The sequence below is a fragment of the Arachis ipaensis genome, chromosome B4, assembly GCF_059453495.1.
Source record: "Arachis ipaensis isolate K30076 ecotype BB chromosome B4, ASM5945349v1, whole genome shotgun sequence".
Classification (NCBI taxonomy): domain Eukaryota; kingdom Viridiplantae; phylum Streptophyta; class Magnoliopsida; order Fabales; family Fabaceae; genus Arachis; species Arachis ipaensis.
Genome location: NC_142439.1, coordinates 137,340,001 through 137,353,811, shown reverse-complemented (window position 1 = coordinate 137,353,811; position 13,811 = coordinate 137,340,001). Strand labels below are relative to the sequence as shown.

Genomic DNA, 13,811 nt, shown 5'->3' with positions numbered 1-13,811 from the left:
CATTGTAGCAAGTAGCCACCATTTTGTTTGAACAGCTTTTCTTTATGAAGTCTTTTGCTCTTTTTCTGTATGCATTGGTACATCTTATAACCAAGAAGAAACAAACAGAGAAAGCCAGCACCAATGCCAACACCTGCAAATACAAGAGTAACAAACATGCAAATTTTAGGAGGAAATAATAAAAACTAAGCGTTTTCTCCTTAATAGCATCAGCTATAGCCTACATGCTATATAGGCCTAAAGCCATGCTAACATAGCTATATTCAATTGCTGTGAGGGTCAAGACATATACATATATATACCTAGTGCTGCAACCAATTTAGCAGGAAATTTTTGACCATCTGATTCTTCACAGTTAAGTCCCATGAGGCTTGAATTTGTGACATCTCCCTGAGAACATGTACAATAGAAACTCTCTGGATCATCTTTGCAGCTCTTACCCCTCAATGGAATCTCTTAAATGAGCAATGATGTCACGCCCTGACAAGCACATAGCATGGGAACTGTGAGCTGAGCACCAATGGCAATGTTGACAGAAGCATAGTAGTTCTGTCCCATCAAAGCCTGGAATGTTGTGAGGTCTTGGTAAGTAGTGTTCACTAACATGAAATATGTGTCTTCCTTGTTGACTGTGTAAAAAGCATTGTGTTGATAAATATTTCCGGAACAGGAGCAAGACACAGGAACAATGACTGATTTGTTGGTAGGAATTTTTTTATTACTTGAAATTTTGTTGATGGAGGATACTGTAGATTCTTCAGAACCAAGAAGATTTGCAATGGTTTGAGGGGTGTTATAGGGAGGTTTGGACCTGTAAACTAAGAAGGAAGTGCATGATTTTTTAGGACTATTGCAGAGGTACCCTTTTGGTGTGGAAATAGAGATAAAAGAATGAAGATTGGGAAGATAATGTTGAGGTAGTGAAGCTCCATGATCCTCTTTGATCTTCTTTAGAGAAGACAAGAACATAGATGAGTTGCACTTTGTTCTTTTTTATGTTACCAATAGTAGATACTAGATACTTTAATAAGTTTTATCAAAAAGAATTCAAAGCTACCATGTCAAATTGAAAAGAGTAACTATTTGGAATTGTAATGTCTGACAACAACAGCACTGCTGTTTGGAATAAGTTTGTAAGCATTAGGCAGGGTTGTTTTAGTATTTTCTTATCCTTCTTTACACTTTCCTAAGCAACATGACTAGAAAATATTGGCTATTTGATAATTCAAAGTTGGAGGCTTGGAAGATATTTGACTCATACAAATTCGGAACAAGTATACCAATAATAACCTTCAGTGTGAGTTACTTTGAGTAAAAGAATTTTCCTTTTGTTTTAAGAGCTCAACATTTCCAATATGAATTTTCTTTTTTGTTTGAAGTGTTAGCGTTCAATCAATCCTTGTGGTTGAATATTCAGAATTCATCATGTGAAGTCAAATGATCAAACAAGATGAATGGTAATTCATCACTAACTGCTATTGTTATCTAAAATGGCATTTTTTAAATATATATGATTTAATTTTTCAAGAAAAGTTTATCATGATTCTGATACAATCAACTTTAGAACAATAACTTAATGAAGGGGAAAAAAAGACAGTTAACTTGGTCATGTTCTTAGGGGACACACACTTCATGCATATGAAAAACAGTGACCAAAAATTGAAACACAAGTCATAACAAACATAGAATCAGTTATTATTGTAACATCTTAGAAGGATGAGGACTCCATTTGTAATTGTAATGACAGCAAAATGCTCTCCTCTGCATATTCTTGTACTACACTATTGTTGTGTTTATGCAATAATTTTTCATCATTGTTTGTTGATTCATCATGATGATGATCATGGTTATCAACCAACATGGAACTTTGTACCTTCCTCAATGATTCCAACTCAGCTGAAACCTCTTTCATTGTTGGCCTTTTTTTCCCATTTAGCCTCAAACACCTCATTGCAAGATTTGAAATTGCAACAATCTCATCCTTCTTAGCTTCCTTCAATACCTTGGGATCCAAGATATCACAAACTTTGTTCTCCTTCATCACAGAAATGAATTCAGCAATCAAATTCTGACCCTCATCTTCTTCTATAAATGAAATCGGCTTCTTCCCAGTTATGATTTCAACAAGCACAACTCCAAAACTATATACGTCACTCTTATCCGAAAATTGACTAGATTGGAAATATTCAGGGTCGATGTATCCGAAAGTTCCTCCTATTTGTGTTGTCAAGTGAGTTTTGTCTTGTGGCAATGATCTTGATGTTCCAAAATCAGACACTTTTGCACTATAGTTACTATCTAAGAGTATGTTAGTAGGTTTGATATCTCTATGGAAGATGGGAATTGAAGCTGAAGAATGCATATAAGCCACTGCTCCGGCTACCTCGCATGCAATTCGAAGCCGGCTATCCCATGAAAGTGGTGAAGATGATTCATGGTGTTTGTTATGAATATGTTGTGCAAGTGTTCCATTAGGAATGAACTCATAGACTAGTAATGGTGCTTCTGTCTCAAGACAGCACCCCAAGAGCTTCACAATGTTCCTGTTATTAGAAATATCAGTAAATATAGGAGAAAATAGTTAGTTATTTACTTGATTGTGATATTTGAGCTTCAATACCTGTGATTAATCTGTGATAAAATGACAACTTCATTGACAAAAGTCTCAATCTGGTTCCTCTCAATCTCTTTAGATCTCTTAACAGCTACTATGGTTCCATCAGGTAGCATTCCTTTGTAGACTTTTCCATATCCACCTTGACCAAGAAACCTGCTCCAGTTGTAGTTATCTGTTGCTCTTTGAAGCTCCTCAGCTGTGAAAAGCTTTATTATTACCTTTTGGGATCCATTTCCAAGTGATGATGACACTTTCTCTTGTAACAAGTAGCCACCATTCTGTTTGAATAGCTTTTCCTTGTGAATCCTTTCTCTCTTTTTCTGTATGTATTGGTATAGTTTATAACCCAAGAGAAAGAAACAAAGAAAGCCTACACCAATGCTAACACCTGCAAAAATCAAACAATGCTAGTCTTATATCATAAATTATTCATGTAGAAATCAAGATTTCAGTGGAAGTATATTTTACTTGAAAAATGGAGAGATTTTAGATAAAAAAGAATACCAATGCAAACAACCAATTTGGCAGGGAATTTTTGACCATCAGACTCATCACAATAAATCCCCTTTAAGCTTCCATCAGCAAGAAATTCCTTAGAACAGTTACAATAGAAACTATTTGGATCCTCTTTGCAACTCTTTCCTCTTAGAGGAACCAAGATAGGTGTCAAGGCCAAGAGGGTGAAGCTGCTACTATTTTTATTTTGTGGCTCATTAGCCTCTAACATACTTTGTTCACCAACACCATAAGATTCTCCTATGGACTTCAAGGTGTCACCATAGTTGATCAAATCAACCAATAAGGAAGTGACACCTGTTGAAGTTTGATTTTCTGTTGGACAAGCACATAACAAAGGAACTGTGAGTTCAGCACCAATTGGAAGTCCATTAGGGGGATAGTAATTCTGCCCCATCAATGCTTGGCATGTTGTTAGTCCTTGGTAAGTTGTTTTTACCTATGACACATGAATACAAATACGATACGATACGATACGTAAATACGTGAATTTTTGAAAATAGAAAATACTGAAAATGAAAACGTAAACCAAACGGATATACATAGCATACATTCATGAAAGGAAATGAGTCACACACTTAAGAATCAAAATTGAGCCTTTGGTAGCATTATATATGTGGATGATAGATTCTTACCAATTCAAAGTATGTGTCATTGTTCTTGACAGTGTAAGAAGCATCATGGCTATATATATTTCCATGACATGAACAGAAAACAGGAACAATGATGGGTCTGTTAGAAGGGATTCTTGCATTGTTTGAGAGCTTGTTGATTGAGGCTATGATTGATGCTTCAGAGTCAAGAAGGTATGCAATGCTTGCAGGGTTATCATAAGGGTGTTTGGACCTGAAAACAATGAATGACGTGCACGATTTCTTGAGGCCATTGCAAAGGTACCCTTTTGGTGTAGAAGGGGTATCACTGCAATCATAAACTGTTCCATTTAGGTACACTTGTTGGGAATAGAGTGATTCAGGTAAAAATAACAAGAAGCATAGGTTTATTGAGAGAATGTAGAGATAGTAGTGAAGCTCCATTGATGATACCAACTAAGTGTCTGTAGTATAGAAGACAAAGACAAAGACAATAGTATATATTACTAGATGATGATGATGATGAGTTTTTCACTAATAATTGAATTTGTTTAAGAGGCATGTTCACGCGGTGTTGGCTTTGTTTTATTCATTGACTTGGTATATTCTATGAAATATGAATGTCATGTTCACACCAATGTAATAGGGGTAAGAAAACATTGTATTAAATTTGTTGATATATGATTGAATGAGACAAATGGTTGGTATTATTGTTTGTCAATCACATAGCATACATAAACTTAGTCGAATTGCAAAGGAAATGAAAGCAAACGACAAAGACTAGTGTGCCCAAACGTCTTAGTCAATAGAAGAAATTAGTTTTTTGCTGACATTCTCTTCATTCTACTCTCTGTATGTTTACTTTGGACTTTGCCTAATTCACATGTTCATCACTTTGCACCTTAAACAAGTGTCCACTGGATTTAAATTTGTTAGATGCCCGGAAAGTTTTCAAGTATATTAAAAATACTGATGTTTTAGTAGTATTAGCCGTTGATCTTAATCATGTATATATTTTATAATTGAGATTAACAGCTAAAACCACTTAAATGTCAGTATTTTTAGTATACTTTTGAAACTTTTACTGTAGTTATAGCTACTGCACTTGTAATTCAAACACACAAAAGATCAAAATACATTCAATTAAGTTTCCTTCTCAATTGCTCTGCCTAAAGTTCTTTCATGGTGGCTGTTACAAGTTACAACACTCTTCTAATGTTTGGAGTTTTAAAATTCTATGAGATTTAAATTTAAAAAATAACAAATCTTTTAAATATAAATTTTGAATCTTTCAAACAATTAAACAACTCTTATCTTAAAATGATATTTTTATCTTTTAAAAATTAATTACAAAATTATTTTACTTTTTTTTGTAATTAAATTAAATTTTTAATTAAAATTAAATAAATTTAATATTAAAAGATATTTTAGTTTTTAAAATTAATGATAAAAGATATTTTTTTATTTTTTTAGTTTTTTTTATTTTTATTTTGTAATAATTTTTTTTTTTTTACCAAAGATAGGAGACTCGAACCCGCAATCTCTTAATTGAGTATGGAGAGACTATGCCATTTGAGCTATTACTCATTGGCTCAAAATTTGGAAAGATAGGAGACTCGAACCTGCAACCTCTTAATTGAGTATGTGGAGTCTATGCCATTTGAGCTATTACTCATTGGCTTGTAATAATTTAATATCAACTCAAAAATAAAATAAATTCAAATTAAAACAATAAAATAAAAAACATTGTAACTAAACAAAATTTAGATATTCTTTTTTTTTTATTACAGAGTACTATACATTTTTTCTTTTTTATAATTAAAAATACTAAAATTCTATATTACTTTAGAGTACCAAATCAGTGCCTTCTTTTATCATCACTGTTTTTCTCTTCAAGACTCTCATCACAATTTTTGTAAACAATTAATTAGAAGAACTAACCTTGTAGCTAGCGGTTTTCCAATTAATAAATACATACGGTCCAATACGTAGTTATATATATATATATATGAAATGATTGTTTGTTACTTTGGCTTACTTAAGACAAAGAGTGATTCTGTTGATTGAGTCAAATATTTAGAAGTAAAGTATATACCTTACTCCTTAGGGGAATAAAACAAAAAAACACACCGAAACATTTTATTTTATTTAATTTTTTGCTTGCAACAAGCTGGAGAAATTTGAAACTTAATTATATGCAATTATGCATATTAGAATGAAATACACATCTTATTATATGCAAAGGTCACTACTAATTATTTCCGTACGTACAATAAATTCCCTATTGGTTTAGTTTATTATTTTCAGCTCTAGATCCTTTGGAAAACTATATCGCATTTCTCAATTGTTTATCACACAAAAATAATTAGTATAAAAAAAATATCACTGTCAAATAAGATATGAATCTTCATTATCAAATGGGATAGGGATGAAATATGGTTTTTAAAAAATAAAAATAATAATGTCAATGTAAAACGCGCCAAAAGAATAAACAATAATCAACATAATTATCAACCTGATTAAATAAAAAATAGCTTGGGCCGTAGTTGATCAATTCAATACTTATGCTAATTGCTTAATAATGTGTTTCACGGGCAAATGAAGTCTTAAATCAAGTTACATGCACACTCAAAATTTGTTGCCTAATTCTTCAGAAGACACCAAAATGTAGACCAAAACTGAATAATTTAAACACTTAATTTGTCATATATATATAATGGTAAATAATGCATGTCATGGACTAATAAGCTAAGAATGAAGCTAGCTAGAACAGTTCATAGAAGCGACAGAACTTTGTTATGTCAAATAATATGAATACGTACCCGAAATGCATGAAGACCAAACTAATACTAATAATAATATAAGTTAATGAATAATGATCAAGCCCCAAATTCACAATCATAAAATAAAACTTTTACAACTTGTTTAATTTTGTACTTATTGATAAATTATATATTTTTAAGAAAAATATTAAAAGACCTTACTTTTATGAAAAAAAAAATAGATAACTAATTAATATTGGTTCACATGTATGATAAGTGAAAGGAATTTCTCTATTTGCAATTAAATACATTTTACTTTGTTATGTATGTGTATCATTTTAATTTATTTTTATGTTAATCATATAAAGAGAAATCAACTATTTTAAAAATTTAAGCTGATTGAAGAGACATATAAATGTTATATTTCTAATATATTTTTTTTAATTTTTTTTAATTTGTGTAAAATTTGTTTGCAATTTATCTTATGATGCTAAAATGCTAAATCATGTACAAGTTTTAATACCATGTCATATGAAATTATTTTTTTAAAAAATTTAAATTGATAAAGTTAAAAAATATATAAATAATTATATTTTTTAACAAATTATTTTTTTTCTTATGTGAAATAAATAGTACAACACAAATCTTGCATTCAATTTTTTGCTCGAAAAAAAAAAAGCAGGACTCTAGGCATTGGTTTAATTTAAACTTTAAAGCTAAAGTTTTTTTTTTTTTTTGACTGAAAATATAAAAAAAACGAAGAAACAAAACACAAGCCAAGCCAAACTAGCTAGGACAAGTTGCCTCTTCCACTAGGATTTGCTCCAAATCTGCACCAGGTTTGATCTAAGAAACATGAGCTAAATCACTTCTTACTCCAGATTTAGCCAACCAATCAGCGATATTATTAGCTTTTCTTCGAATCAGATGGAACTAGACCTCCCAGTTTTTGGACAAAAAATCTTGGAGTTTTAACACAGTATCCTTCGCCTCATGTGTTGTGTGGCTGGTGATGTTACTCAACACAAGATAAGCATCTAGTGAGTCCGTTTCACAAATAATCCTCTGACAACCAACTTTTCAGGCTAACATCAGCCTCTGCCAAGAAGCTAACAGCTCACAACGATAAACAGACCAGAAAAAAAGAGCACGGCCGACACCCATCTCCCTTTTAAATAGCTAATAATAATAATAATAATAATAATAATAATAATGAGTTCTTATATATTATGAAAGCAACATATGAAGTCATACAATTCCACTTGGTGCGACAACAATAGGGCTCCTAACTGTGTGTTTTCCACCATCTTCAACCCAAACAATGTCCCCAAACGACACATTATTATTACTTTTATTGTCCTTCTTCACATACATTATGTGAACCTCATAACTCTGCTTCTCATTCTTATCTTTGAATACCAATGTATTAGGTAACACTGTGACCATAGACTCCATTGGTTCTCTCACCTTAACCCTATATGTAGCCCCACCCTCTCCAACATTAGTCACTGTCCTCCTAAATTTGTGAATCACTGATTCTGATTCCTTGCTATAGAAAACTATAAATGAAGGGTAATTAAGATCAAGTGATGGGTTTGAACAATCATAGGATCTTGACCTAGTAATTGTTAATATTTGGTCATAACTATAGTTCAAACCACAAAGGAGATTAACATAATCTTGTGGGGTAGCATCATATACCAAACCTGGATCAAGTGCTCTATTAGGATCAATCTCACCAGCTCCAATTGCAAGAGGTGAAGCAAATTCATTAGGGTTAGCATTATCCCTAATTAAATTCTCTGTGTTATCGAGAAAATTAGCAGTAGTCATTATTGCTGACTTAATAGCAGCAACGCCCCATTCGGGACGTGCTGCTTTAAGAAGTGCCGCAACCGCAGAAACATGAGGGCAAGCCATTGAAGTTCCGGATTGAATATTATAGTGACTTGAAAGGAAGACATTTGTGCCAATTGTTGCTGTTGTTTTGTGAGGAATATAAGCAGCTAAAACCCTAGTTCCTGGTGCCATTATATCAGGTTTTAAGATCCATGGAAAACTAGGTGAAGGTCCTCTTGAACTATAATGTGCAGCAACCGGTGATGGCTTGATTCCAAGAAATGTTTGTTGAAAATTGATGGTGGCTTTTGGATTCTTGTTGCTCTGTGCATAATTGATCACAGATTTTGCATCTTTAGAAGTAATTACAATGCTAGGAGAATAGAGATGTCCCCATTCAGTTAGTTCAGGATCATCTGAGATGAACACTGCTCCTTTTACATTCGTCATAGTCACTAATTTTATTTGATCAAACACAGAAATTGAATTGCTGGCCTTGCATACAATGATCCCATCAGATGTGGCAGCAACAACCTATTATTAAACATTCACATTAAATATCATGTTGAGTATGAATAAGAATTAAAATAGTATTAGAAATATCACAAAATTAAAACAATTTGATAGGATTAATAGCCATTTTAAATTAGTTTTTAAAAGATATAATTTCAAATCAGATTAATTCTCTTTCTGTTAGTTAGATAATGACACGTGCTATAAATTATTCTGTAATACTTTATATTCGTCTAAGTGATAGAAGAACTAATTTAATTTAATATTATATCGAAACTAATATAAAAAATCATATTATTTTCAAATAAAATGAACACACTAAAAAACTAGAATGAATGGATGGAATTTTTTATAAAACCTCATAAAATACTAATTAAGAGTTCTAAACATAAAATAATAAACTAAATTTAAATAACTTTTTTATAAAATTTATAATTTTTTTATGTTGCAAAGAATTGTTAATTTGTTTTTGGTAAATACTGACATGATAAACAAGATACTATACAAATTTCATTTTTATTTGTCAATTGATCAGTTTTTAATTAACAGTGACAAACTAATTAATAACAAAGTATAAGACTATATATATGCACAAAAGGTCACAAATTTTAGAAGAATAAAAAAATTAAACATAGTTAACCCAAAGAAACTAAATAATTAGTAATAAACAACCTCACTTAACATGTGCGAAGAGTTGCAAGCTGATAAAGTGTCATCATAAACAAGTTGAAGATCTTGAACAATAGCATCTGCTGCAAACAATGTCCAACCAATGATGGTTTCACCATTTCCAAGAACCAAGCTACCAAATGTACGATCAATGGAGCTTGCAGCCACATTTATAACCCAAGGGATTCCATTGTGTAAAGTTCCAAGCTTTGGACCTTCATTACCTGCAGAAGATGAAACAACAATGCCTTTCTCCATTGCTGCAAAAGAAGCTATGGCTATGGAGTCCTCATATAGTGGAACTTTATCAAGCCCCATTGAAGCTGAAATCACATCAACTCCATCACCAATTGCTTGGTCCATTCCGGCCAATATATCAGAAGCCTGACGACCCTCCTCCCAAGATACCTGTATTCATATCCGATCCACAAATATTTTAAAATTCAAATATATTTCATATGACATTTTTTATATTTTTATTATATTTGGTGTTTTTTATTTTTAGAATATTTTAAAAGAAAAATATAAATAATAATAAAAATTTTAAAAAATTATTTTAATTCTTTTGTCACAAAATTTTAAAACAAAAAATATTAAAAGTGAAAATGGAAACAAATTAGTATGCCCTCATTCTATTTATTATCGAATCCAATCTATTATAAACTATAAAAAATTACTATAAATATTTGATTAAAATTATTTAATTATATTATTTATAAGATTTTTTTTTACACTATACATACTCATCATCCGATCAAATCAAATTATTGTTTCATATAAACTCAAGTAATAAGTATATATAAGAGTCAATTTACTATTTCACCCATATATATAAAGTTTACATAGCAAGAAAACAAAAATTTTTAATTAATGCGTAAAATATCATATTCAATATTTGCCTATTAAATTTACAAAAATAATATGTGTACACTAAAAATTAATCACCATATATTTATGTATAAATATATATTATTTAACTTATTTTTAATATGTATTTTATATTTTAATATATATTTTATATAAATGAAGTTTGACATATTTGTTGATTGATTTTTATTGTATACATAAAATAATTTTATATATTTTATTGTAACTTAAACATGCCAAAACAATAAAATTAGTTAATTACCTTGTATATGGCAACCCTAGCCCTTGGTGCAATGCCTCTAGCCACACCTTTGGCATAGCCAAAGAAATTGGCACCATGAACATAGTTTCCAGCAACAGTGGATGATGTGTGAGTTCCATGTCCATCATAATCCCTAGGTGAGTTCATCTTGATTGTGACATTAGGTTTTGCAGCAACCAAACCCTTGTTGAAATACCTTGCACCAATGAGCTTCAAGTTGCACATGGAGGCATTGAACTCTTCACCTTCCTCACATGTCCCTTTCCATTTCAATGGAAGCTTCTTTTCCATTCCATCATCTTTGAAGCTCTCACTCTCAGGCCACACCCCGCTATCAATCACACCCACAATCACACCCTCACCAAGGTTTGAAGCATTCCATAGCCCAAAAGAAGGGTCTAAAGAGAGAAACTCAAAGGTGTGTGTTGTGTCCATTGTGGCGGTTCTATCAGGATATGCTGAAATAAATCCATATGAGTTTCTAAGAGAGTTTAACTCTTCTGAAGATAAGGTTGCACTAAAACCATACATTGCATGATTATATGAGTACAATAATTGTTTTTTTGATGGTCTTTTATTACTATTTGATATGTGAAAGGATGGTTTTGAAGATTGAATTGTGGCCTCAAACCAATCATGGTGGGTTGTGAATATGTTAGGAAATTGAGATTTGTCCATATGGACTATGTATGTAGAATAAGTTGAACTCTCATCAACATTATTATTATAGCCATGAAGGGACAATAGAAACCATGGAGTAGTGATGATGATAAGGAACAAGATTAATTTAAGTGAATAGACAAAGCTAGGTTCCATGAATTGGAATTGAAACTGATAACACAAAAAAGAGTTTGAATTTGAACAATTGTTGCTATGATCAGATTCATATATATATATATATATATATATATATATATATATATATATATATATATATATATATATATATATATTGTGTGGAACGTACAAGTAATTGGCGTTTAGATATATGATAGGGGCATGATAGAAATAACTTTTTTCTTCACGAAATTTATTTGATGATGAGATGTTTTTTAATGCAATTTTTTAATTGATTAGAATGATACTGTTCAATGAGGAAAAAAGAGATAAAAGAAATATAAAATAAATTAATTTTTTTATAAATATTTTTTACATTTATTTGAATATAATCAAAAGTTGAAAAGGTATATTTTATATAATAATTTATTTTAATACATATGTGTTGAGTTTGAGATAACAAAAAATAATAATTTGATAAAAAAAAAAATTTTTTTGTCAAGTGGATTGGACAACCCTTAGTTCTAGGTATTACAACACATTCACACTACATACTCATCCACACAACACTTAAGAATTTATATTCAATACTTGGTGTATAGTTTGAACCCGGATGCAGCATAATAAAAAACATGTATATGTTTAAAAATGTTGTTGATGTATATGTTTATCGTGAAAAAAATCAAAATATGTAAAATAGGCCCAAAATTTTCAAGAGTCAGCCCTCATTATTTTTTTTTTGTCTGATCCATGTCCAATGTGCTCAATACTTCAATCAAATACTCTCTTCTTTTTTCTGATTGTGACCCACTTGACTAATCTTAAATTAAGGATAAAAAATTTCACAAACAAAAAGGCATGTTTAAATTAGAATTTCATCAAAATATATATATAAAAAAAGAGATCATCAAGTTCAAGTATCAAAAATGAAAAAGAAAAAAAGTTAGATGTTATTGCCAAAAGCAAAAATTAAATCAAAAGTTGAATAAGAAAAAAAATGAGTATAATAATTTTATCTTTGTGCTACCATTCTAACTTGTTGAAACTGCTCTCTTCATGCATACACCATTCGTGTAAGAAGAAGAAAATAGAGGTTGTATATCTCTGTTGTAAATCAAATATCACAATTAAAATTTGGAGTCAAAGAATAGATCAACGGTTCAGATTTTTGAAGTTAAAAGAAAAAAAAGGAAGAAAGTGAAGCAGTTGGGTAAGGATTCAAGCCAATTTCATTATCCATGAATCACTATGGTGTCTCATCTCTCTTTTATGTTTTTGCTCTGAATTTTTGGAAAGAAAAACAAAGTCAAAGGTGTTCAATCTAGCTCAAATTTTGGAAGTTTTACTCTTATTTTAAAAGATAAACGGTTAGAAATTGAACCAAGGAGAGTGAGCACACTGTTTGGGTCTTTATAGCTTTTGAACTTAACTTTTTTCTCCTTCATGATTTTACATTAAATTTTCTGTTCTTCAGTTTTTATCTTTCTTTGTTTCTTATCAATAAAAAAAGACATTATGTGAGATATATGTAAAAGCTGTGAGAAAAAAGGTAAAGAGAGTTAGCTTGGAGAAAAGCTAGACAATTATTTTGATTTCTTTTGTATGTATTTTTATTTTGTATTCATGATCCTGAGAGAATTCTCTTACTATGTTGGGTGAACACTTAGTTGTTGAAAATTTAGAGAGTAAATCTAGCCAAATTAAACTCGAGTAGAAGTTTAGTTTGTCTCTGATAAGATTAGGTTGAATCTTTGAAAATTGGTATTTTCAAAGAATGGGATGGGGGCAAAAGGATTGATTGAGAAAGATTTCTTGTTCTTATTAAAAGATCGTGATTGGATCCACATATGTTTAGTAAAAAGAAAAATCTTCTCCTTTGAGAATAATAAAAAAAGGAATCAATTAGAACATAAAAACATGACTGAATTAGTCCTAGTTACTCTTCAGTGCGGAGTGGAAGAAGGAAGAGAGGAGATTCTCGAATGAAAAAAAGGATCCAATGACTTGGAAAGAATTGAACGAGGAGCCATATGAGGTGAAAATCTCATGTACGGTTCTGTAGAGTGGCAGTAAGGGTGACTTATCTGTCAACTTTTTTACTATCACCCCAAAAAAACTAAACTCTGCCTTACGTAAAGTTGCCAGAGTACGCTTAACCTCTGGATTTGAAATCACTGCTTATATACCCAGTATTGACCATAATTTACAAGAACATTCTGTAGTCTTAGTAAGAGGGGGAAGGGTTAAGGATTTACCCGGTGTGAGATATCACATTGTTCGAGGAACCCTAGATGCTGTCGGAGTAAAGGATTGTCATCAACAAGGTCGTTCTAGTGTGTTGTAGATTCTTATCTAAGACTTGTATAATTTGATAATGCCATGTGAATCGCTAGAAA

General features: G+C 31.1%; 2 protein-coding genes across 2 annotated transcripts; both read right to left on the bottom strand.

The window, feature by feature from the left end:
- Nucleotides 1–1,630: 1,630 nt before the first annotated feature.
- LOC107638086 (wall-associated receptor kinase-like 1) lies at nucleotides 1,631–4,170 on the bottom strand. The gene is made up of 4 exons (XM_088485442.1): nucleotides 3,769–4,170; nucleotides 3,122–3,572; nucleotides 2,621–3,005; nucleotides 1,631–2,543 (listed from the first exon to the last, which is right to left on the bottom strand). The coding sequence occupies exons 1-4, from the start codon at nucleotides 4,168–4,170 to the stop codon at nucleotides 1,709–1,711; spliced, it is 2,073 nt and encodes a 690-aa protein (XP_088341568.1). The 3' UTR covers nucleotides 1,631–1,708.
- A 3,565-nt stretch (nucleotides 4,171–7,735) lies between these two features.
- On the bottom strand, nucleotides 7,736–11,454 carry LOC107637156 (subtilisin-like protease SBT3). Its single transcript, XM_016340600.3, has 3 exons — nucleotides 10,639–11,454; nucleotides 9,513–9,917; nucleotides 7,736–8,861 (listed from the first exon to the last, which is right to left on the bottom strand). Exons 1-3 carry the CDS (start codon nucleotides 11,452–11,454, stop codon nucleotides 7,737–7,739), a joined length of 2,346 nt encoding a protein of 781 aa, XP_016196086.1. The 3' UTR covers nucleotide 7,736.
- Nucleotides 11,455–13,811: the final 2,357 nt, after the last annotated feature.

Coding starts and splice junctions, on each gene's coding strand:
- LOC107638086 (XM_088485442.1), bottom strand. CDS start 4,170: ATGGAGCTTCACTACTATCTCTACATTCTCTCAATAAACCTATGCTTC. Junction 3,006..3,121: donor CAAATTGGTTGTTTGCATTG/GTATTCTTTTTT, acceptor TGATTTTTGCAG/GTGTTAGCATTGGTGTAGGC. Junction 2,544..2,620: donor TTATCACAGATTAATCACAG/GTATTGAAGCTC, acceptor TTCTAATAACAG/GAACATTGTGAAGCTCTTGG.
- LOC107637156 (XM_016340600.3), bottom strand. CDS start 11,454: ATGGAACCTAGCTTTGTCTATTCACTTAAATTAATCTTGTTCCTTATC. Junction 9,918..10,638: donor CTAGGGTTGCCATATACAAG/GTAATTAACTAA, acceptor ATATGAATACAG/GTATCTTGGGAGGAGGGTCG. Junction 8,862..9,512: donor CTTCGCACATGTTAAGTGAG/GTTGTTTATTAC, acceptor GTTTAATAATAG/GTTGTTGCTGCCACATCTGA.